At 46.4% G+C, this 22,132-nt stretch overlaps 1 protein-coding gene across 1 annotated transcript in view; it reads right to left on the bottom strand.

The window, feature by feature from the left end:
- The window catches only part of RAPGEFL1 (Rap guanine nucleotide exchange factor like 1), a 137,362-nt gene extending 130,432 nt beyond the window's left edge, over nucleotides 1–6,930 (bottom strand). The window contains exon 1 of the mRNA XM_082271513.1: nucleotides 6,434–6,930. Within this exon, the coding sequence (XP_082127639.1) occupies nucleotides 6,434–6,824 (391 nt within the window). The 5' untranslated portion in view covers nucleotides 6,825–6,930. The remainder of the gene's footprint in view (nucleotides 1–6,433) is intronic.
- Between the last annotated feature and the right edge of the window lie 15,202 nt (nucleotides 6,931–22,132).

The following is a 22,132-nucleotide window of genomic DNA, read 5'->3' as shown; positions in this document are numbered from 1 at the left end:
AAAAAAAAATGCAACAATCGCCATTTTATTCTCCAGAGTCTTTGAAAAAAAAAAAAAAAACATTTTATGCGGGGGGGTTCCAAGTCATTTTATAGCAAAAAATACAGAATTTTAACTTTTAAACAACGTGTCAGAAATAGGCTTGGTCCTTAAGTGGTTAATTCATTTTTTATATTCAAACTCCCCCATCCATCCATCCATGTCTTTTGTCGGGAAATCACTCCCCTAGCATTTCTGGCCAAGGTAATCTTGAATAAGTACAACAATTCTCCTGCGCTCAAGTGATGTATGATGGAGGGGAAAAGATGTTTCAAGTGGACTTAGACAGGTGTAGCTTGTGGTCTTGCTGCCCCCTCAGGATCAATGGTATCCAAAATACACTAGAAAACAACAAAGGAGCAGGGCGCACCGACCTAGTGCATTACCACTAAAAGAGTTTATTAAAATAAGAGGTATAAATAATACTCACAAAACAAGAGTGGGTATCACACATAACAGCATAATCAACACAAAATCTCCAAGGTAGCCAAGATACTACGCGGTGCTGGATAGCATGCAGTGAACCGCACGAGTCTGCTCATCTTGGCTACCTTTTGTGTTGATTATGCTGTATGTGTGATACCCACACTTGTTTTGTGAGTATTATTTATACACTGTGTATACTGACATGTATGTAGTGTGTACTGAGCTGTAGGTGTGCTGCACTGTGTAAACTGACATGTATGGAGGGTGTATTGGGCTGTATGTGTGCTGCATTGTGTATACTGACCTGTATGGAGGATATACTGAGCTGTATGTGTGCTGCACTGTGTATACTGACATGTATGGAGGGTGTACTGAGCTGTAGGTGTGCTGCACTGTGTATACTGACCTGTATGGAGGGTGTACTGAGCTGTAGGTGTGCTGCACTGTGTAAACTGACATGTATGGAGGGTGTACTGAGCTGTAGGTGTGCTGCACTGTGTATACTGACATGTATGGAGGGTTTACTGAGCTGTATGTGTGCTGCACTGTGTATACTGACATGTATGGAGGGTGTACTGAGCTGTATGTGTGCTGCACTGTGTATACTGACATGTATGGAGGGTGTACTGAGCTGTAGGTGTGCTGCACTATGTATACTGACCTGTATGGAGGGTGTACTGAGCTGTAGGTGTGCTGCACTGTGTATACTGACATGTATGGAGGGTGTACTGAGCTGTATGTGTGCTGCACTGTGTATACAGACATGTATGGAGGGTGTATTGGGCTGTATGTGTGCTGCACTGTGTATACTGACCTGTATGGAGGGTGTACTGAGCTGTAGGTGTGCTGCACTGTGTATACTGACCTGTATGGAGGGTGTATTGGGCTGTATGTGTGCTGCACTGTGTATACTGACATGTATGGAGGGTGTACTGAGGTGTATGTGTGCTGCATTGTGTATACTGACCTGTATGGAGGATATACTGAGCTGTATGTGTGCTGCACTGTGTATACTGACCTGTATGGAGGGTGTACTGAGCTGTATGTGTGCTGCACTGTGTATACTGACCTGTATGGAGGGTGTATTGGGCTGTATGTGTGCTGCACTGTGTATACTGACATGTATGGAGGGTGTACTGAGCTGTAGGTGTGCTGCACTGTGTATACTGACCTGTATGGAGGGTGTACTGAGCTGTAGGTGTGCTGCACTGTGTAAACTGACCTGTATGGAGGGTGTACTGAGCTGTATGTGTGCTGCACTGTGTATACTGACATGTATGGAGGGTGTATTGGGCTGTAGGTGTGCTGCACTGTGTATACTGACATGTATTTCCTGATATGTATACAAAAAATGAATTCTGTATGCAGGCCAACTAATCGGCTGACCAACTAATCGATTATGAAAATAGTTGGCAACTATTTTCATAATCAAATTGTTTCAGCCCTACAGACATCGCATGTGATTCGGAGCACACTGCTCTACAAATCACATGAGATGTCTGTGCTATACGAATTCAGCCATACAGATTGTATGGCTGAATTTGCATCGCATTCGGACACAATTCGCCTTTTTTGGGTCTGCACCAGAATCGGATTGCATGGCTGTTCACACCTATGTGATCCGATTCATGTCCGAACTGACAGTTCGCACTGCGATATGCAAACTGATCTGGAGGTGCCCCTAACTTTGTATTGGCACCACCCCGCAATTTGCATATGGCAAGACATTTTGGAAAATTTCATGCTCCCAACTTTGTGGGAACAGTTTGGCAATGGCCCCTTCCTTTTTCAACATGACTGCACACCAGTACACAAAGTTTGGAACATCAAATTGTCCAAAATGTCTTGGTATGCTGACGCCTTTAGAGTTCCCTTCACTGGAACTAAGGGGCCAAGCCCAACCCCTGAGAGCCGGTTCACACTGGGGCGACCTGTCAGGCGACCTGGTTGCCTGACAGGTCGCCTGCCATAGAGAAGCTGTGGACCCTTTCTAAAAGGAGCGACACAAGTCGCTCTGACTTAGAAAAAGGGTCTGGAGCTTCTTTGGGGCGACCCGGAGCGACCTGCATTGACTTCAATGTTATGAAGTCCGTGCCGGCCGCTCCGAGGTGGCGGTGCGAGCAGCACACCGCGACTTGTGAGGTCGCCCCGGCAAGTCGGATCGCTCTAATGTGAACCGGCTCTTAAAAACAACCTTACACCATAATCCCCCCCCCCAGCAAATAAGTTTGGGACAGAAGAACTTGACTGGCCTGCACAGAGTCCTGACCTTAACCCAGGGGTCTTCAAACTATGGCCCTCCAGTTGTTCAGGAACTACAATTCCCATCATGCCTAGTCATGTCTGAGCATGTCAGAGTTTTACAATGCCTCATGGGACGTGTAGTTCCATAACAGCTGGAGGGCCGTAGTTTGAGAATCCCTGCCTTAACCTGATAGAACACCTTTGGGATGAATTAGAGTGGAGACTGCAAGCCAGGCCATTTGCTTACCCTTGCTTTGTGCACTGGTGTGCAGTCATGATGGAACAGAAAGGGGCCATCCCCAAACTATTCCCACAAAGATGGGAGCATGAAATTGCCAAAAATATCTTGGTATGCTGACACCTTAAGAAGTTCCCTTCACTGAAACTAAGTGGCCAAGACCAAGCCCTGAAAAACAACCCCACACCATAACCCCCCTCCACCAAATCACTCGGACCTGTGCACAAAGCAAAGCCCATAAAGACATGGATGAGAGAGTTTGGAGTGGAGGAACTTGACTGGCCTGCACAGAGTCCTGACCTCACCCGATAGAACACCTTTGAGGTGAATTAGGAGTGCCGACTGCAAGTCAAGCCTTCTGATTCAACATCAGCACCTTACCTCACAAAATGCGATTCTGAAGAATGGTCAAACATTCCCATACTCCTAAACCTTGTGGACAGCCTTCCCAGAAGAGTTGAAGCTGTTATAGTTGCAAAGAGTGGGCCAACTCAATATTAAACCCTAAAGACTAAGACTGGGATGCCATTACAGTTTGTGTGCGTGTAAAGGCAGGCGTCCCAAAACTTTTGGTAATATAGTGTACCATTACATATATTGAAAAAAAAATGATGGACAGCCGTTTGGTGATGTCAGAGGCCACACTTGAGGTCCCCTCTGTCTGGTAGGTTGACCACCATTGGTTTAGATGCAAATTGCAGTTAGGATTTGAAAAAGGTTCATTATTTTGAGGTCTTCGGTTTCACCCTTTTATATTCTATGCTTTACACACCTAGCCATTGTAATCAATGGAACATGCACTTCATGATGTCATACTTTCCAGTCTAAGGTCCATGACACATCATGGGCAACTCATAAGTGCCAAAAATAGACTTCTGTATATTACTAATCAGATGACAATACAAAGCAGCTCATGTGGCACAGGCCACTGAGGACAAACATAGGAGCCACCATCATGGATAGAAATACGTTACCTTGGTTCTTAAAAAGGTGCAGAGCCTTTTGCCTTTAATTGCCTAGAGTGTCACAACTATAGAATGAGCATGCAACCAGAAGAAAATTAGAAGATCCATAAAGTCCTTCCAGGCTTGTTCTGGGACAATACCATGTAAACGGTAGTGATGACAGCCCTGGAGCTGGTACCCTTACAAAACAAGTCAAAAAGGTAACATGTCTATAGCCTCGTTTGGTCAAATTCACATTAAAGCAGAACTCCACCCAAAAGGGGAAAGTTCCACTTTAAGTCCTCCTCCTCTGCCACACTTGGCATGTAATGTTTTTTTTTTTTTGGGGGGGGGGGGGGGGTTAGGGGTTCCCAGTTTCGACAGGTTCTTCTGGAACCCTAAGGTTCCTCCAGAGGTTTCTATAGGTTCTTTGAGCAATGAGCAATTGCTGCCTCTCAGATAAATAACCACCCACACCGCAATGACCGTTAGATGGCTCCACACAATGTGTCGAAGCCGCGAGGCTTTGCACGGTGGCAAAAAAAAAGTATGGGGAGGCCGTGCCACAACCACACTGCAACTGCATCTTCATTACGCAGTTGTGGTGTGGTGAAGAAGGATTTCAGAGTGAAATCTCCCTTCAAACGGGTGTGTTGGAATGGGACATATTACCTCCCAATCACCTGCTTGCTGCAGTCCACCTCTTGCTGGCAAAGGGATTATGGATCACAAGTCAACAGTATTGTTCATGTGAAAGGTGGCTAAAAGGGGAACATTCCTCCCCGCTGACCGCCAGTGCAAGGGAGGAGCGTCCTCCCCGCCAGCGCAAGGGAGGAGCGTCCTCCCCGCTGACCGCCAGCGCAAGGGAGGAGCGTCCTCCCCGCTGACCGCCTGTGCAAGGGAGGAGCGTCCACCCCACTGACCGCCAAAGTAGAGAAGGAGCGTCCTCCTCAATGACAGCCAAAGTAAGGAGCGTCCTCCTCAATGACCGCCAACGTAAGGAGCGTCCTCCTCAATGACCGCCAACGTAAGGAGCGTCCTCCTCAATGACCGCCAATGTAAAGAGTGTCCTCCTCAATGACCAATGTAGGAAGCATTCTTCCCATAGACCATATGTGTAAGAAGATTTCTTCCCACTGATCACCAACATGAGGAACATGCTTTACCAATGCCCACAAACGTAAGGAGTATTCTTCCCAATGCCCACAAAACGTAAGGAGTATTCTTCCCAATGCCCACAAAAAACGTAAGGAGTATTCTTCCCAATGCCCACAAAACGGAAGGAGTATTCTTCCCAATGCCCACAAAACGTAAGGAGTATTCTTCCCAATGCCCACAAAAAACGTAAGGAGTATTCTTCCCAATGCCCACAAAAAACGTAAGGAGTATTCTTCCCAATGCCCACAAAAATGTAAGGAGTATTCTTCCCAATGCCCACAAAACGTAAGGAGCATTCTTCCCAATGCCCACAAAAATGTAAGGAGTATTCTTCCCAATGCCCACAAAACGTAAGGAGCATTCTTCCCAATGCCCACAAAACGTGAGTATTCTTCCCAATGCCCACAAAACGTGAGTATTCTTCCCAATGCCCACAAAACGTAAGGAGTATTCTTCCCAATGCCCACAAAACATAAGGAGTATTCTTCCCAATGCCCACAAACGTAAGGAGTATTCTTCCAAATGCCCACAAACATAAGGAGTATTCTTCCCAATGCCCACAAACATAAGGAGTATTCTTCCCAATGCCCACAAACATAAGGAGTATTCTTCCCAATTCCTACAAAACGTAAGGAGTATTCTTCCCAATGCCCAACATGCCAATATCCCCTGAGTTATGGATACAGTATAGTACCTGTTGTCAGGAATTCCCTAATGTGCAGTACAAACAGTAACATTTTTAAACGGTTGAGAAACACATAAATAACCTTTCAATTTATCGTCCATTTGGCGGAAGTTTTCCAAACTTTTCCTTCAAATTTTTGGTTTAAAAACGTCACAACTGATTTTCGATCTGTGCCCATTAACTGGATGAAAAACGACCTGACCAAATGACAGATTTTCAAACTATATTCCGTCTAGTGTATGGGCATCATACGAGCTGAAAGTTATTTAAGGGTTCCTCCATGGGAAAGCACAAACCCCTTGGCACCAATACCAGCTAACTGCTAAGCTGGACTGACTGGCTCCTGGACTCTGCATAGAAGTGTCAACCACCAAACTAGACTTTATTCAGACTACAGCACAGAAGAACCATATTCATTATCCCGGAGGACTACAATAGGTCCAGCTTTGGTACCACCAATACCATAAAAAACTATTTTAGTCAGGAACGTTAAACACACAGCCTAATTCACTAAGCTATAACACACATGTGATAGTGTTCCATATTTCAGCCATGCGATTGTTACCTTCAGATCTCATTGCAGAAAATAACGACTGGTACGGCAAATAAAAAATGACTATACAGTATCTTAGAAAATGTAACCTTTGGTCCCAATACAAGACATACTTATATCTCTGCTCATTCCTTCACTCTACTTACCAGCTGCATCGCTTAGTCTTGGGGCACTTAGTAACTGGTCCAGTACCCTCCCCAGAAGAGCCTCTGGGGTATCCGGGGCAAGCAGCAGTCCAGGAGGAGAGAGTGTCCATCCACCAGATCCAGGCGGTGGGGTCACCGGTTCCGAAGGCGACAGTTCATCGGAGGAGAAAGACAGGGGGGACCGCAGTCCATCCGGCAGCTCCAAGCAGTCATGGGAAGGCGTGGGTCCACCACTGGGGTCTTCCTCGCATTTCTCCCCGCCGGACGAGTCCCCCGGGTTATCCCTCAGGAAGGAGGGCAGAATCTTGGACACGCTTTGCCTTCGGTGGAGGTGCTTAGGACCTGAGATGTGGGAGCTCTGCTTCTTTAAAAATTTCTCCAAAGGCTTCATGGTTTTGGAAGGTTGGTGGAAAAGCAGGAACAGAAAAGGGGGCTGGGCCCCCCCCAAAACATCAAGGCACTAGAAGGCTAAGAATCGCATCCCTATGGGAAAACGCCTGAATATTACAGGGGTGGCTATGGGAATCTTACCAAAAAAAAAAAGAGGGGGGGTCCAATAACGACGGAATTCCGGAGCACCCAAAATGAAACGCCGGTGTCACCGGATGGATTGTATAAAATGGATAGTGCCAAATGTGACTCCTCCCTGTAAGAATAGTGTCAGGAATCCCCCAGTTGTCAGTAATAAAGGGAAATGGTAATGTGGAGCGGTGATTGTCCCTGGGGGGGTCTCCTTGGAATCAGATGACCGTCCTCTGTCTTCCAGCAGGTGCCAGGCTCTCTCCACACATAGACAGCACCTGTCTCCTCTTCCCAGCTGTCTCTCTGCTGCTCCAGGGATGTCTAATCCTTCCTTCTCCTCTGATTCCTCACATGCCCCCCTCTTTGCTTGTCCCCCCTCCTCCTTTGTTCCCCCTGGCTTCCCAGAGGAGGGAGGGAGGCAGTGGGAGGGATGGAGGGAGTGCTGTGTAAGAAGGGGGGGGGTGGGGGGGTTTAATTAAAAGCTGTGAAAGTGACAGCAGGAAAGCCCAGTGCTGCTGGCAGAGAGGTGTGCAGCCTTCCAGTCAGCTCCACGCTCCCGGTCTAGGTGCAGCCAATGCTGGTGTATGAGGGGGAGGAGGGGTCCCACACTGAGGATGTGTGGAAGAGGGAGGGGCTGCGTGCTGCGTCTGGCCCCTCCCTCTCTGCTTGCCCTGAGATCCCTCCCCCCTCCCTCCATGGATTTACCTGTCTCTGCTTTCTGCACCCCATGCACATGGCTGCCTGGTCTGTCCCCCTCCCCCAGGGTAATGTCCCCCTCTCAGGCCTCCTTCACACTGACAGGGACAGGCATGCTTGTTTCAGGACGTTTCTATTCTATAAGGACCACTTCACATCATACAAACGCAGTCCAAAGATGCTTTTCTGCAGGCGCGTAATTCATGCGGTCCAGTGCGCTTTTTGTGATGCCTTTTACGAGCTGAAAAACGCTCAGGTGTGAACAGGGCCTTGGAAAAAACGCACTGGACCGCATGAGAAACGTGCATCCGGACTGCGTTTATATGGCGTGAAGTGGTCCTTCTAGAAAAACGCTCATCTCTGAGGCTGCATTCACATGTCAGCGTATGACAGAATCACCGCGATTCCACCCGCGATCCGGAGATCATTGCAAATCGCGGGACGCCTGTGCATTGCCCGTGATTTGCAATAGCACCCCAAACGCTGAGCGATGTTGCCGCGATTTCCGCGCGAAAAAAAAAAATTGCGGGACGCATTACGCCCAAAAAAGTACAAGAGCTTCTTTGGAGCGTATTGCGTCCCGCAATTTTTTTTGCGCGATGTTACCGCGATTCGGCAGGCGGAAATCGCAGCAACATCGCTCAGAGTTTGGGGTGCTATTGCAAATCACGGGCAACGCACAGGCGTCCCGCGATTTGCAATGATCTCCGGATCGCGGCGATTCTGCCCTCGATCCATACGCTGACATGTGAATGCAGCCTGAAGTCTCAAAACGCCCAACATGCAAAATCCCATTCATTTCAATGGGCACTGTTCACATCTGAGCGTTTTGTCTCCTGAAGAAAAACGCCTGCAGCTCAAACGTTCACATCTTGGCGTTGCTATTACGGGCGTTTTTATGGGCGTTTTTGCAGGCGTTTTACAAGGGTTTTTTGTGCAGGCGTTTTTAGATTGAATAGAGACCAATGGAAAACGCCTGTAATCTGCCCAAAAAGAAGTTCATGTACTTTTTTGAGCATTGGGCATTTTGCTCAAAGCGTCAAAATACTCAGATGTGAACAGGGGCCATTGAAATGAATAGGATTTGTCTTGTTGGATGTTTTGAGAGCTGATCCTAGAGCAGAAAAACTCCCCCAAAACGCCTAGATGTGAACGGAGCCTAATGAGTTTCTTTTTTGGCAGATTACAGGCATTTTTGTTAGATCTTAAGCCCCGTACACACGCACCGATTGTTGGCTGTATATTTTCGGCCAACGTCCGATTGGCCGATTGTCGGCTTGTTAGTATGATGCTTCCGACAACCGACTGCGACTTTTCAGCCAAACAAAATCTGGTGTACATGCTATAAAATTTTTGTTGGCCGTCACCAGAACGGCCGATTGTTCGTCAGTCAGTACAGATTTCGGCCGACAAAAGTCAGATGAGCAAGACTGGGCATGCTCAGAGAAGAAAAAACACACGGAAAGTTAACCAGCACATGACATCACTTCTGAAGTTGGTTGTTGTTGGCCGACAAAATTTGTGTGCAGTCTAGAGCACATTTCAACCAACACAACAACACTGGACAAAAGACGGCCGATCGGTCGGCCGACAATCGGTGCGTGTGTACGAGGCATAAGGCTCCATTCACATATAGGCGTCCCGGATCGCAGGTAGAATTGCTTTGATTCTGCCTGCAATCCCGAACAATCGCAAGGGATACCCGTGCGATTCCTGTGACTTGCAATGGCACCCCAAATGCGGCGCGATTGTCGCCCGATGACTCACAGTAAAATCGCGCAAACAGAATTGTGGGATGCCTGTCGCCCCAAAAAAAAGGACAAGAACTTATTTTGGGCAACAGGCGTCCCACAAGTCGGTTCGTGTGATTTTACCATAATTGGTCGGGCGGCAATCACGCCAAAATTGCGCCGTGTTTGGGGTGCTAATGCAAGTCACGGGAATCACACAGGTGTTCCGCAACTTGCAATGGTTCGGGATCGTGGGCAGAATTCTGCCCGCAATCCAAGACACCTTTATATGAATGCCTGTCTCCAAACACCTGCAAAAAAACGCCCAAAAAAACGCCTGAATACGATACGCTCAGGTGTGACTGGAGCCTTAGGCTATGTTCACATCTAGGCGTTGCTGTTTTTGCAGGTGTTTTTGTGAGGGCATTTTTAGGTTGACAAGTGACCAATGAAAAAAAAAAATCTGCCAAAAAAAGCTCATGTACTTTTTTTGAGCAACGGGCGTTTTCCTTAAGGCGACGGAAAACTCTCATATGTGAACAGGAGCCATTGAAATGAATGAGATTTGTCTTGTTGAGAGTTTTTAGAGCTGAGGCTTAGAGCAGAAAAATCGCCCAAAAATGCCTAGTTGTGAACAGAGCCTTAGGGCCGGTCCAGTGCGTTTTTTTCATAAGGCAGATCCAGTGCCTTTTTTCTTAGGGCCGGTCCAGTGCCTTTTTCTCTAAGGCTACGTTCACATGTCAGCGTAGCAATCGCGGGCAGAATCACCGCGATCCGGAAATCATTGCAAATCGCGGGACGCCTGTGCGTTGCCCGTGATTTGCAATGGCACCCCAAACGCTGCGCGATGTTGCTGCGATTTCCGCCTGCCGAATCGCGGTTACATCGCGCAAAAATAATCGCAGGACGCATGATGCCCCAAAGAAGCTCTTGTACCTTTTTTGGGCGTCATGCGTCCCGCGATTTTTTTCGACAGGCGGAAATCGCGGCAACATCGCACAGCGTTTAGGGTGCCATTGCAAATCACGGGCAATGCACAGGCATCCCACAATTTGCAATGATTCCCGGATCGCGGGCAGAATCGCGGTGATTCTGCCCACGATCACTAGGCTGACATGTGAACGTAGCCTTAGGGCCGGTTCAGTGCGTTTTTTTCTTAGGGCCGGTCCAGTGCATTTTTTTCTTAGGGCCGGTCCAGTGCGTTTTTTTCTTAGGGCCGGTCCAGTGCGTTTTTCTCTTAGGGCCAGTCCAGTGCGTTTTTTTTTAGGGCCGGTCCAGTGCGTTTTTTTCTTAGGGCTGGTCCAGTGCGTTTTTCTCTTAGGGCCGGTCCAGTGCGTTTTTCTCTTAGGGCCGGTGCAGTGCGTTTTTTTCTTAGGGCCGGTCCAGTGCGTTTTTTTCTTAGGGCCGGTCCAGTACGTTTTTCTCTTAGGGCCAGTCCAGTGCGTTTTTTTTAGGGCCGGTCCAGTGCGTTTTTTTCTTAGGGCCGGTCCAGTGCATTTTTCTCTTAGGGCCGGTCCAGTGCGTTTTTTTCTTAGGGCCGGTCCAGTGCGTTTTTTTCTTAGGGCCGGTCCAGTGCGTTTTTTTCTTAGGGCCGGTCCAGTGTGTTTTTTCTTAGGGCCGGTCCAGTGCGTTTTTCTCTTAGGGCGGTCCAGTGCGTTTTTTTCTTAGGGCCGGTCCAGTGCGTTTTTCTCTTAGGGCCAGTCCGGTGCGTTTTTGTTTTTAGGGCAGATCGAGTGCATTTTTTTTTCTGCTTCAAAAATGCATGGATAGTAGGTTATATGCTTTCCAATGGTTCACACCAGTTCCTGCAGTTCCAGTGCGTTCCAGATCCAGGGAAAAAAAGTAAAACATGCAACATTTTTCTTGTACTGGACTGTACTGGAACGTAGTAAAACGCATCAAAAATGCACCAGAATGCACCAAAAACACACTGGAACACACGTCCCTATTTAGAGCCAGTTCACTGACTGCACTGGTGTGAAGTATGCCATTGAAAACCATATAACCTACTATCCATGCATTTTTGATGCAAAAAAAAAAAAAAAAGCACTGGACTGCATGTCGCATATGCAATCAGTTCCAGAAAAAAAAAGTAGAACATGCTGAATCTTTCCTGCTGTAAAACGTATCAAAAACGCATCAAAAACACATGTCCTTATTTAAAGTTAGGAAGAAAGAGGGGGGGGGGAAATGCACTGGACCGCACCAAAAGCATGCATGCAGAAAAGCATCCAGAACGCATCTAGACTGCGTTTCCATGGTTTGAACTGGCACTGAGGGCCGGGTCACACCACATCTCCTAGAGGTCAAGTGGTTAAAATCACAACATTCATTTAGGGCCAGTACACACCACATGCAGTCCAGTGCTTTCTTTTCTGCATCAAAAACGCATGGATAGTAGATTATATGGTTTCAATGGCATAGTTCACACCAGTGCAGTCAGTTCCAGTGCGTTCCAGTTCCAGTAAAAAACAAAAACATGCTGCATTTTTTTCTGCACTGGACTGTACTGGAACGTGGTAAAATGCACCAAAAACACACTGGAACACACACGTCCTTATTTAAGGTTAAGAGAAATGAGGGGGGGGGGGGGGGAGGAAATGCACTGGACCGCAAAAAAACGCACTGGAACACACCGAAAATGCACATGCAGAAAAGCATCCGGAATGCATGAACTGTTCACACCATGGAAACGCAGTCCGGATGCGTTCCAGATGCTTTTCTGCATGCACGTTTTTGATGCAGTCCAGTGCATTCCCCCCCCCCCCTCTTTTTACTTAACCTTAAATAAGTACATGTGTGTTCCAGTGCGTTTAGTTGAATCCCTGTGCGTTATTGATGCGCTCTACCGCGTTCCAGTACAGTACAGTCCAAAAAATGCAGCATGTTATACTTTTTTTTCCTGGAACTGGAACGCACTGGAACTGACCACACTGGTGTGAACAATGCCTGTGGAAACCATATAACCTACTGTCCATGCGTTTTTGATTCAGAAATAAAACGCACTAGACTGCATGTGGTGTGAACATGCCCTAAAAAAAAAAAAAAAAAGGGGGGGGGGGGAAATTCACTGGACCGCATCAAAAATGCACCAAAAATTCAAATGCAGAAAAGCATTGGGAACGTATCCAGACTGCGTTTCTATGGGGTACACTGGCCCTAAAGGGCCGGGTCACACCACAACTTCCAGAGGTCAAGTGATTAAAATCACGACATTCATTTAGGGCCGATTTACACCACGTGCAGCCCAATGTATTTTTTTCCCTGCATCAAAAATGCATGGATAGTAGATTATATGGTTTTCAATGGCATAGTTCACACCAGTGCAATCAGTTCCACTGCGTTCCAGAAAAAAAAAAGTACAACATGCTGCATTTTTCCTGCACTGGACTGTACTGGATTGCAGTAAAACGCATCAAAAATGCACCGGAATGCACTGAAACGCATCAATAAGGCACCGGAACGTGCCAAAAACGTGCATGCAAAAACGCATCCTGAATGGATCTAAGGGGCAGTTCACACCACAAAAATGCATTCCAGATACATTCTGGATACGTTTTTGCTTACAGTTCACACAACACATAGTTCTGCCCGCAATCCGGATCGTTTAGGTGTGAATGGAGCCTTAGGGCCAGTTCACACCACAAAATGCACTCCAGATCTGCTCCGGATGTGTTTCTGCATGCGTGTTTTTTTATGGATTTTTTGATGCGTTCTAGTGTGTTTTTGATGCATTCCAAATGCTTTTTTTTTCCTGACTGTACTGGGGTCTGGTGCATTTTTTATGCATCTCAGTGCATTCCGGTGCGTTTTTGATGCGGTTTACTGCGTTCCAGTACAGTCCAGTGCAGGAAAAATGCAGCGTGTACTTTTTTTCTGAAACTGAAACGCCCTAGAACTGACCACACTGGTGAGAACTATGCCATTGGAAACCATATAACCTACTTTCCATGCGTTTTTGATGCAGAAAAAAATGCCCTGTGAACTGGCCCTAAATAAGGACATGTGTGTTCCAGTGCATTTTTGGTGCCGATTGCTGCATTTTTGATGCATTTTACTCTGTTCCAGTACAGTCCAGCAGAGAAAAAATGAAGCATGTTGTACTTTTTTCTAGAACTGGAACGTGCTGGAACTGATCGCACTGGTGTGAACTATGCCATTGGAAACCATATGACCTACTATTTATGCGTTTTTGATGCAGAAAAGTAACACACTGGACTGAATGTGGTGTGAACTGGCCCTAAATGCATGACATGATTTTAACCACTTGACCTCCAGAAGACTTTCCCCCCACCCCCTTCATAACCAAATAATTTCTTGCAATACGGCACTGCGTTACTTTAACTGACAATTGCGTGGTCATTCCCACATAAAAATTGTGTCCTTTCCCCCCCACAAATAGAGCTTTCTGTTGGTGGTATTTGATGCGATTTCTTTTTTACAAAAAAAGACGAACAATTTAAAAAAAAAAAAACAATATTTTTTACTTTCTGCTATATATAACATTCCCAATAAAAAAAAAATTAAAAATCAAAATTTTTCTTCATTTTAGGCCAATTTGTATTCTGCTACATATTATTGGTAAAAAAAAAAAATCACAATATGTGTATATTGATTGGTTTGCACAAAAGTTATCGCATTTACAAACTAGGGAAAGGTTTAGGTCCTTTTAATTAATTTTTTTACTAGTAATGGCGGCGATCAGTGATTTTTAGCGGGACTGAGACATTGCGGCGAACAGATCGGACCCCTAACTGACATTTTTTACACTTTGGGGGGAGACCAGTGACATTACTGCAGTAATCAGTGCTATAAATTTGCACTGTTACTGTACTAATTATGCTGGCAGGGGAGGGGTTAAATCCAGGGGCATTTAAAGGGTTAAATGTGTCCCTAGGGGGTGCTTTCTAACTGTGTGGGGGATGGGCTTGCTGCATCAACACAGAGATATGTTCCTAAATAAGAGGAACACAGGATTTCTGTGTCCTAACTGAAAGAACAGTGGTCTGCCGTGTATACAATGGCAGATAGCCGTTCTGTCTCCACGGGGAGCGATCGCGGGTGCCCGGTGGCAATCGCGGCCGCCGGACCAAATTGGCTTCCCTTGTGGCAAATGGGCGCAAGCGCCTTCGTTAGCGATCCCACGAAGCGACGTACAGTTGTTTCACGGGACAGAGCCGACCTGCCGCAGTATATGTACTGCTGGCGGTCCGCAATTGATTAATTATGAATGAACACAGTGAATGATCGGTACAGATTACTCATTGGGGTTGATTTACTGAAACTGGAACGTGCAAAAGCTGGTGCAGCCCTGCATAGAAACCAAGCAGCTTCCAGGTTTTTTTGTCAAAGTAGAACTACAGGCAAAACTTTTTCTTTTCATTTCGGATAGAGTAAGGGAGGGTTGTAACCCTTAAAAAAAAAAAAATTTGCCATCTCTTTCCCATTGCGGGAATTTACATTCACTTCCTGTCCCACAGCCAAACAGGAAGTGAAAGGAAATCGCTGCAAATTAAGGGAATTTCTTGGGGACCCCCAGCTTTACCAGAACTGGTGTCCCCATTGGACAATTTCCCCTCTATTACTTTTCTGGTGATAACCCAAAATTTGGGATTTTCTTTTACTTTCACTTCAATTATAACGGTAAACAAGACAAATAGAGAGGGAGAATCTTCCTAATGGGGGCACAGACAACAATAAAATCTGACAGGGGTTCTAATCCCTCTCCACTGATTAGAAGCTGATTGTCTACCATGCACAGCTGCACCAGACTTTGCACTCTCCCGTTTTAGTAAATCAACCCCTTTGTGTTCATTCAGGAAAGGATGGGGCTGGTAAATATGACATATTTACTGGACTCTTCCCCCACTCTCCATCCAAGATCTTATTGTGTGCTTCCAGCTGCTGGTGAGAAGGAGAGGAGGGAAGCCAGCAGCACTGCGGGGAACGGGGTGGGGGGGAATAAGGGGGGCCTGGGCAGCAGAGGGGAAAGGTATAGTGCAGGGGGGCAATTACTGGAACCGATTCTCTGTATGGCTCTCTCTGCAGCAGCTAAAATCTGGCAGGAGGGAGAGGAGTAGAAGCCAGCATTCAGCTGCTGCAGAGAGCCATGCAGAGGATCAGTTCCAGCAATTGCCCCCCCCCCAATCGCCCTGCCTATATCTGATTCACCCAGCTGCCTGGGCCCCCATTACCCGGTACAGGAGTACCCCCTTATTCAAGGCCCTGCCAGTAATCATTATGTTCTGCCGGCATGGAAGGCTCCCTGGCGGCAGAACACAATAGTACTGCGGGAGGGATTCCCCAAACAGCACTGACTGTGTTGATGGAGAAATTGGTATATGGCATCATCCCAGTATCATTCTTTGCAGCCGGCTATTCTGTACAAGGCAGAAGTGATCTGAGTGGCTAATTAGACACTCAATCCCACCTGCTGGTGGCAGAAGGGGGTCCCACCCATTCACTTCCGGTTTTTTCCAATCTTCTATTGTCCAATTTTGGTTAGCCTGTGCGAATTGTAGCCTCAGTTTCCTGTTCTTAGCTGACAGGAGTGGCACCCAGTTTGGTCTAATGCTGCTGTAGCCCATCTGCTTTAAGGTTGGATGTGTTGAGCGTTCAGAGATGGTGTTATGCATATCTTGGTTGTACCACTTGGGTACCTTTCTATTAACTCAAACCAGTCTGCCAATTCTCCTCTGACATCAGCAAGGCATTTTTGTCCACACAACTGCTGCTCACTGGATATTTTCTCTTTTTCTGACCATTCTCTGTAAATCCTACAGATGGTTGTGTGTGAAAATCCCAGTAGATCCCAGTAGCAGTTTTTGAAATACTGGCGCCAACAACCATGCCACATTCAAAGTCACTCTATAGACGAGGTCTATAGATGCAGGGATTTTAGTTTTAGGGTGGACTTATCCTTTAACCAACTAAGGACCAGGCCTATTTCTGACACTTGTTAAATTAGTATTTTCTGCTGGCAAATGACTAAGCCCCCATTCACACTGGGGCGACGCTACTTCGCACCGCGACCTCCGAGGTCGCGGTGCGAGCAGCGCGCCGCTACCTCGGAGCGGCCGCCACGGACTTCGTAACATTGAAGTCTATGGCGGTCGCCTCCTGGTCGCCCCAAAGAAGCTCCGGACCCTTTTTCTGAGTCGGAGCGACTTGTGTCGCTCCTATCAGAACGGGTCCGCAGCTTCCCTATGGGAGGCGACCTGCGGCGACCTGTGAGGCGACCAGGTCGCCTCACAGGTCGCCCCAGTGTGAACGGGGGCTTAGAACCCCCAAACATTATATTATATAAATATGTATAAATATATATATATATTTTTTTAAGCAAATACTATATTTTTCGCAACGATCTTTCAAACGCAATTTTTTGGAAAGAATACATTTCACTGCAATTAAAAAAACGAAACAGTAGGGTTAGCCCAATTTTTTTTTTTTTTTTAATGTGAAAGATAATATTACACCGAGTAAATAGATACCCAACATGTCATACTTCAAAATTGCGCACGCTCGTGGAATGGCGACAAACATTGGTACCTAAAAATCTCCATAGGCGATGTTTTAAAATTTCTACAGGTTACCAGTTTAAAGTTACAGTGGAGATCTGGGCTGGAATTATTGCTCTCGCTCTAACAATCGCGGCGATACCTCACATGTGTGGTTTGAACACCGTTTACATATGTGGGCGCGACTTGTGTATACGTTCACTTCTGTGCGCAAGCTCAGAGGGTCCTTTTAAAAAAAATGTTTTGATCACTTTTATTCCTATTACAAGGAATGTAAACATCCCTTGTAATAGAAATAAGCATGACAGGACCTCTTTAATGTGAGATCTGGGGTCAAAAAGACCTCAGACCTCACAACTACACTAAAAAGCATCATGAAAAAAATGGGCCCTTTAAAGCCGTTGGGAGGAAGCGACGTATGACGTCACTCCGGTCCTCCAAGACCATAGAGTCAAGTGGGGGCCAGCTTGCCCTCACTCAATTTCCTGCCTAGGAAGGGAAAGGACCCGATCGTTTTACCCGCTACCGATGGTTCAGGTAAGCTGGGAAAATGACTGGAAAGCGGAGGGAGGGGCACCTTTACCGCCACCCATAAAAGCGAATCCGCTGCTGGGACCACTTTTATAAGAAAGAGGACCGCCCGCCCAGTAAAAAAATACTGGGGTTACGGCAGCAATCTGCTGCCATAACCCCGGTATTTAACGTCAAAGTAGTGACGTATAACTGCGGCGGGCGGTCTGGAAGTGGTTAAAGAGGAACTTCACCCTTATCACAAAATTGACAGCTTTTTAGTTTTTGCATACCTTTGTTTTCTTTCTCTCGGTGGCCATTTTTACTAAGACCGGGTTCACATATGTGTGGACGCAGGTTAGTGCCAGGAGTCTGGTATGTGTCTGTTCACCGGTTCAGGTGCGATTAAGGTCCGAATTATTCCCTGAATTTGTACCTGAACCGGACCCAAACACGCACAGGACCCTTTTTCAAGCCGCTTCGCGGCCACCCTGGACCTGTGTGGACCAGCTCCATTGAGAGCTGGTCAAACTCGCACATCATGCAAATTGAATGCGGGGTAGGGTTGCCACCTCATCCCTTTAATCCAGGACACAGGAATTACGGCTGATATAATACACATAAGACATCAAGTGAGTTTAATTACCACCTTAATCAGCCACAGAACCTGTGTAATTCATGTGTCCTGGATTAAAGGAATGAGTTGTCAACCTTAACGTGGGGAAACCTGCATGCAATTCACATATATATGAACCCAGCCTTATGCCTTGTACACACGCTCAGATAATCGGACAACTTAGTCCCCGTTCACACTAAGGCGACCTGGTCGCCTCACAGGTCGCCGTAGGTCGCCTTCCATAGGGAAGCTGCGGACCCGTTCTAATAGGAGCGACACAAGTCGCTCCGACTTAGAAAAACGGTCCGGAGCTTCTTTGGGGCGACCCGGAGGCGACCGCCATAGACTTCAATGTTATGAAGTCCGTGGCGGCCGCTCCGAGGTCGCGGCGCGCTGCTCGCACCGCGACCTCGGAGGTCGCCCCCCCAAGTCAGATCGCCCCTATGTGAACGGGGCCTTATCGTTCGCATTTTGTTGCATGATACTAATATCGAATTCAGCAATTCGTACTAAACTTAGGTTTTTTTTCTTCTGGAGAAGCTTTCTGGTTACGTAGCTACGTATCGGATAGTGCAAAACAAAAACAATGGCAGCCAGGCTTTTTCCAGGTTATTTTTGTGTTTCTGATCATGCATGGTCTTTGTCTATCGATTTTTAGCGGACGCATACTGTACTGATTAAACGATTGTCGTTCGTGCGACAAAGGTTTTCATCTTTGTCCCTTCGGATTTTGTTGGACGAAATGTCATGATCGGCTGTCGAAAGCTGTGTACTAACGATCAGATTATCTTGCGATCAATTCGAAAGCAATTTTTTTCGTACGATTATCTGATCGTGTACCAGGCATAAGGCCAGATGAATCCATCTCCCTTTACTTCCTGGCCATTGTATATGCCTAGCCCAATTCCCCGACTCTTTCCCTTGGAGCTGCAGGTACCATTTGTGTAAACAAATGTAAACGAGGCCAAGAACCCCAAGGCTTCGTTTACACTTGCGGTAAAAACCTGTGGCTGAGCCTCGTACTTTAAATTTTCTGTTCGCTACTACACTGCTTTTGAGAGCCAATATGGACCGTCAAACATTTCCAAAGAGACACGTTGGAAAAATATTCTCATGAGTTATCACAACATCCAATTTTTGTTTAATTAGTAAAGTATTCGTCATTGAATGAGCAAGTCCGCGCATAATCGGAAACAAAGTCTGACCATAGACTAGGCGTGGACCGTAGTTACGTACTTGGGAAGTTGGGAATTCTGTACCATTTCTTGTTTATAATATGGGATGAGGACACAGAAAAATGCAAACGATCATTTGCCCGATTTTCTTATAGTATGTACTAGGCTTAAGACGTTTGTTTAGTGAGTTACGTTTCGCTTCTTGCTGCAAAATCACATACCTGAACGTCATTTTGCTTGGAATCACCCCGGTACCTTTTTTAGAGCCAACAGTCATCTCTTGTAAAAACAAAAAAACAACAGATGCGGCTAAGCAGCCACTCAACTGTTATTACAAGCAGCGGGAGGGGACACCGACACCCCCCCCCCCCCTCTGCCTTCCACCACCCTACCGGAGCTATCCCGCCCCCACCTGGGAGACCTGAGTGACAAGCCAGCAGGTCTGCTGCCTGGCCAGAGACCCGAACAAAGCCGGGTTCAGCTTTGATCAGGTCTCCGATGTAGTACCCAGAAGCGACATCACTTCCGATTTACTGGAGGCTCCAGTTTTAAAAAATAGAAAGTATTCAAAAACACTGAGTGCTAAGGAGGGGTTTGCGGTCTTATATACCCCCCGATCCCTCCATAAAGAGTACCTGTTACTGCCTAGAACTGTCACAAGGGATGTTTACATTCCTTGCAACAGCAGTAAGCCCCGGTTCACACTTGTGCGTGTGCGGGGTTCGCATGTAATATCGGAGCGCACTGCTCCGACATTACATGCGATCGGCTGTGCGGTGCGAGTTTAGCCATATGGTTTGTATGGCTAAATTCGCACCGCAGCCGCTCCAAACACGCACAGGACCCTTTTTTCTAGCCGCATCAGGATCGGATCGCACAGCGGTTCACACTTGTGCGATCCGATCCTGTGCGAACTGCACGATCGCACTGCGATATGCGATCAAACTGGGGGTGTCGTTAAGATTACATTGACACCCCCAGCGTATCGCATATGGCAGTGTGAACTGCCGGGGGTGCGTGTGCGATGCGGGAAAAGGCTGCGAATTCGCAGCCTTCCCGCATCGCATATATGTGAACCGAGCCTAAAAGTGATTAAAAAAATAAAACGGACAGTGTAAAAATAAAACAAATAAAATAAATAAGAATTTTTTTTTATAGCGCCCCATCCCTCTGTGCTCATTAGCAGAAGCATACGTAAGTTGCTCCCGCAAATGTAAACAATGTTCAAACCACACATGTGAGGTATCCCTGTAATCGTTAGAGCGAGAGTAATAATTCCAGCACTAGACCTCCTCTGTAACTCTTAACTGGTAACTGTTACATTTTTTTAAAGGGTCACCTATGGAGATTTTTTAAATACCGTAGTTTTTCGCCATTCCATGAGCGTGCGCAATTTAAAGCATAAAATGTTGCATAGTTAGGTTGAAAAAAGACACAAGTCCGTCTAGTTCAACCAATTAAAAAAACAAAAAAAAAAACAAATATACCATCCCATATACACAATCCTAGACCCGCTGTTGATCCAGAGGAAGGTGAAAAACACCAGCAAAGCATGATCCAACTTGCTACAGCAGGGGAAAAAAATCCCTTCCTGATCCCCCGAGAGGCAATCGGATATTCCCTGGATCAACTTTACCTGTAAATGTGAGTACCCAGTATTATGTTTATTTAGGAAAGAATCCAGGTATCCAGGTTAGGTATCTATTAACTTTGTGTAACATCACATACAAAAAAAATTGGGCTAACTCTACTGTTTTGTTTTCTCTTCAATTCATTAAAGTGTATTTTTTCCATAAATATTGCGTTTGCGATGACCACCATTTTATTCTCCAAGGTCTTTGCTGAAAAAAAAAATTATATATATATATATCTATATATATATATATATATATATATATATATATATATATATATATATATATATATATAAGGTTTGGGGGTTCCAAGTAGTTTTCTAGCAAAAAATACTGATTTTTAACTTGTAAGCAACAAAATGTCAGAGAAAGGCCTGGTCTTCAAGTGGTTAAATTTTCCTTTTTAGTTCACCTATTTAGCCCGTTTATCCTGCCACCTTTCTATTGTGTACAATCATCCTGGTCTCCGTGGTTGGTATAACCTTTCTTTCACTGCTGCTTTATCCACCATCGCCTCCTACGGTTTTCTCTGCTTCCTAGCGGCCTCCTTTACTACACTGACAGCCTGTGGTGTCTCCCCTCCCCCTGTCCTAAGTCCACTCCAGGTACACAACATGATTCACCCATGTGTAGCACACCCTCCTCATTTCCTACTCTTTATTCTGCTCACTAATTTAGGGTTTCACCATCCTGTGTAGTCCTGAAAACATTTGTTTATACAGCGAGTACGTTGCATTCGGTAGCACCTATGGAAGTGGTCGCCATCCCTTTAAAAAGCGGAGCGCTGTAGGTATTTTTGACAATGCAAGGGCCTGTTTACACTTGTACGCTTAAAAGTAGAAATCCAATTTGTTCCTATGTGACTAGTTCACAGCCGGGAAGTGAGGCTTAGGGCTCTTTCACACGGGCGATCCGATCAGATCCGCCTGTCAGTTTTTTAGGCGGATCTGATCGGATGCCCCATTCAGCCCTATGGAGCAGCGGATGTCACCGGAGACATGTCCGCTGACACCCGCTGCCATCCGATTCCCCATAGAGAGCAGTGGGGGCTGTGCCACCTCCCTCTCCGCACTGCAAGGGGAGACGGAGCTGTCATCCGCCGGCTCAGCGGGGATCGCGGATCAATCCCCCGCTGAGCAACACAGATCCGCGGAGGCGGACCGTGTGAAAGAGCCCTAAGTGTATTTTTGTAAAAAAAAAAAGTGCATTTTTTTTTTCTGTTCACGTAAATATTTTCACATCAGCGGTGTCTGTGCCGACCAGCAGGGGATTCGTGAAAAGATCAACCTTGCGACATCC

This window comes from Pelophylax lessonae (genome assembly GCF_965119305.1).
Source record: "Pelophylax lessonae genome assembly, chromosome: 11".
NCBI lineage: Eukaryota > Metazoa > Chordata > Amphibia > Anura > Ranidae > Pelophylax > Pelophylax lessonae.
The sequence above is the reverse complement of the archived record's forward strand: the minus strand, read 5'-3'. Positions and strand labels throughout refer to the sequence as shown.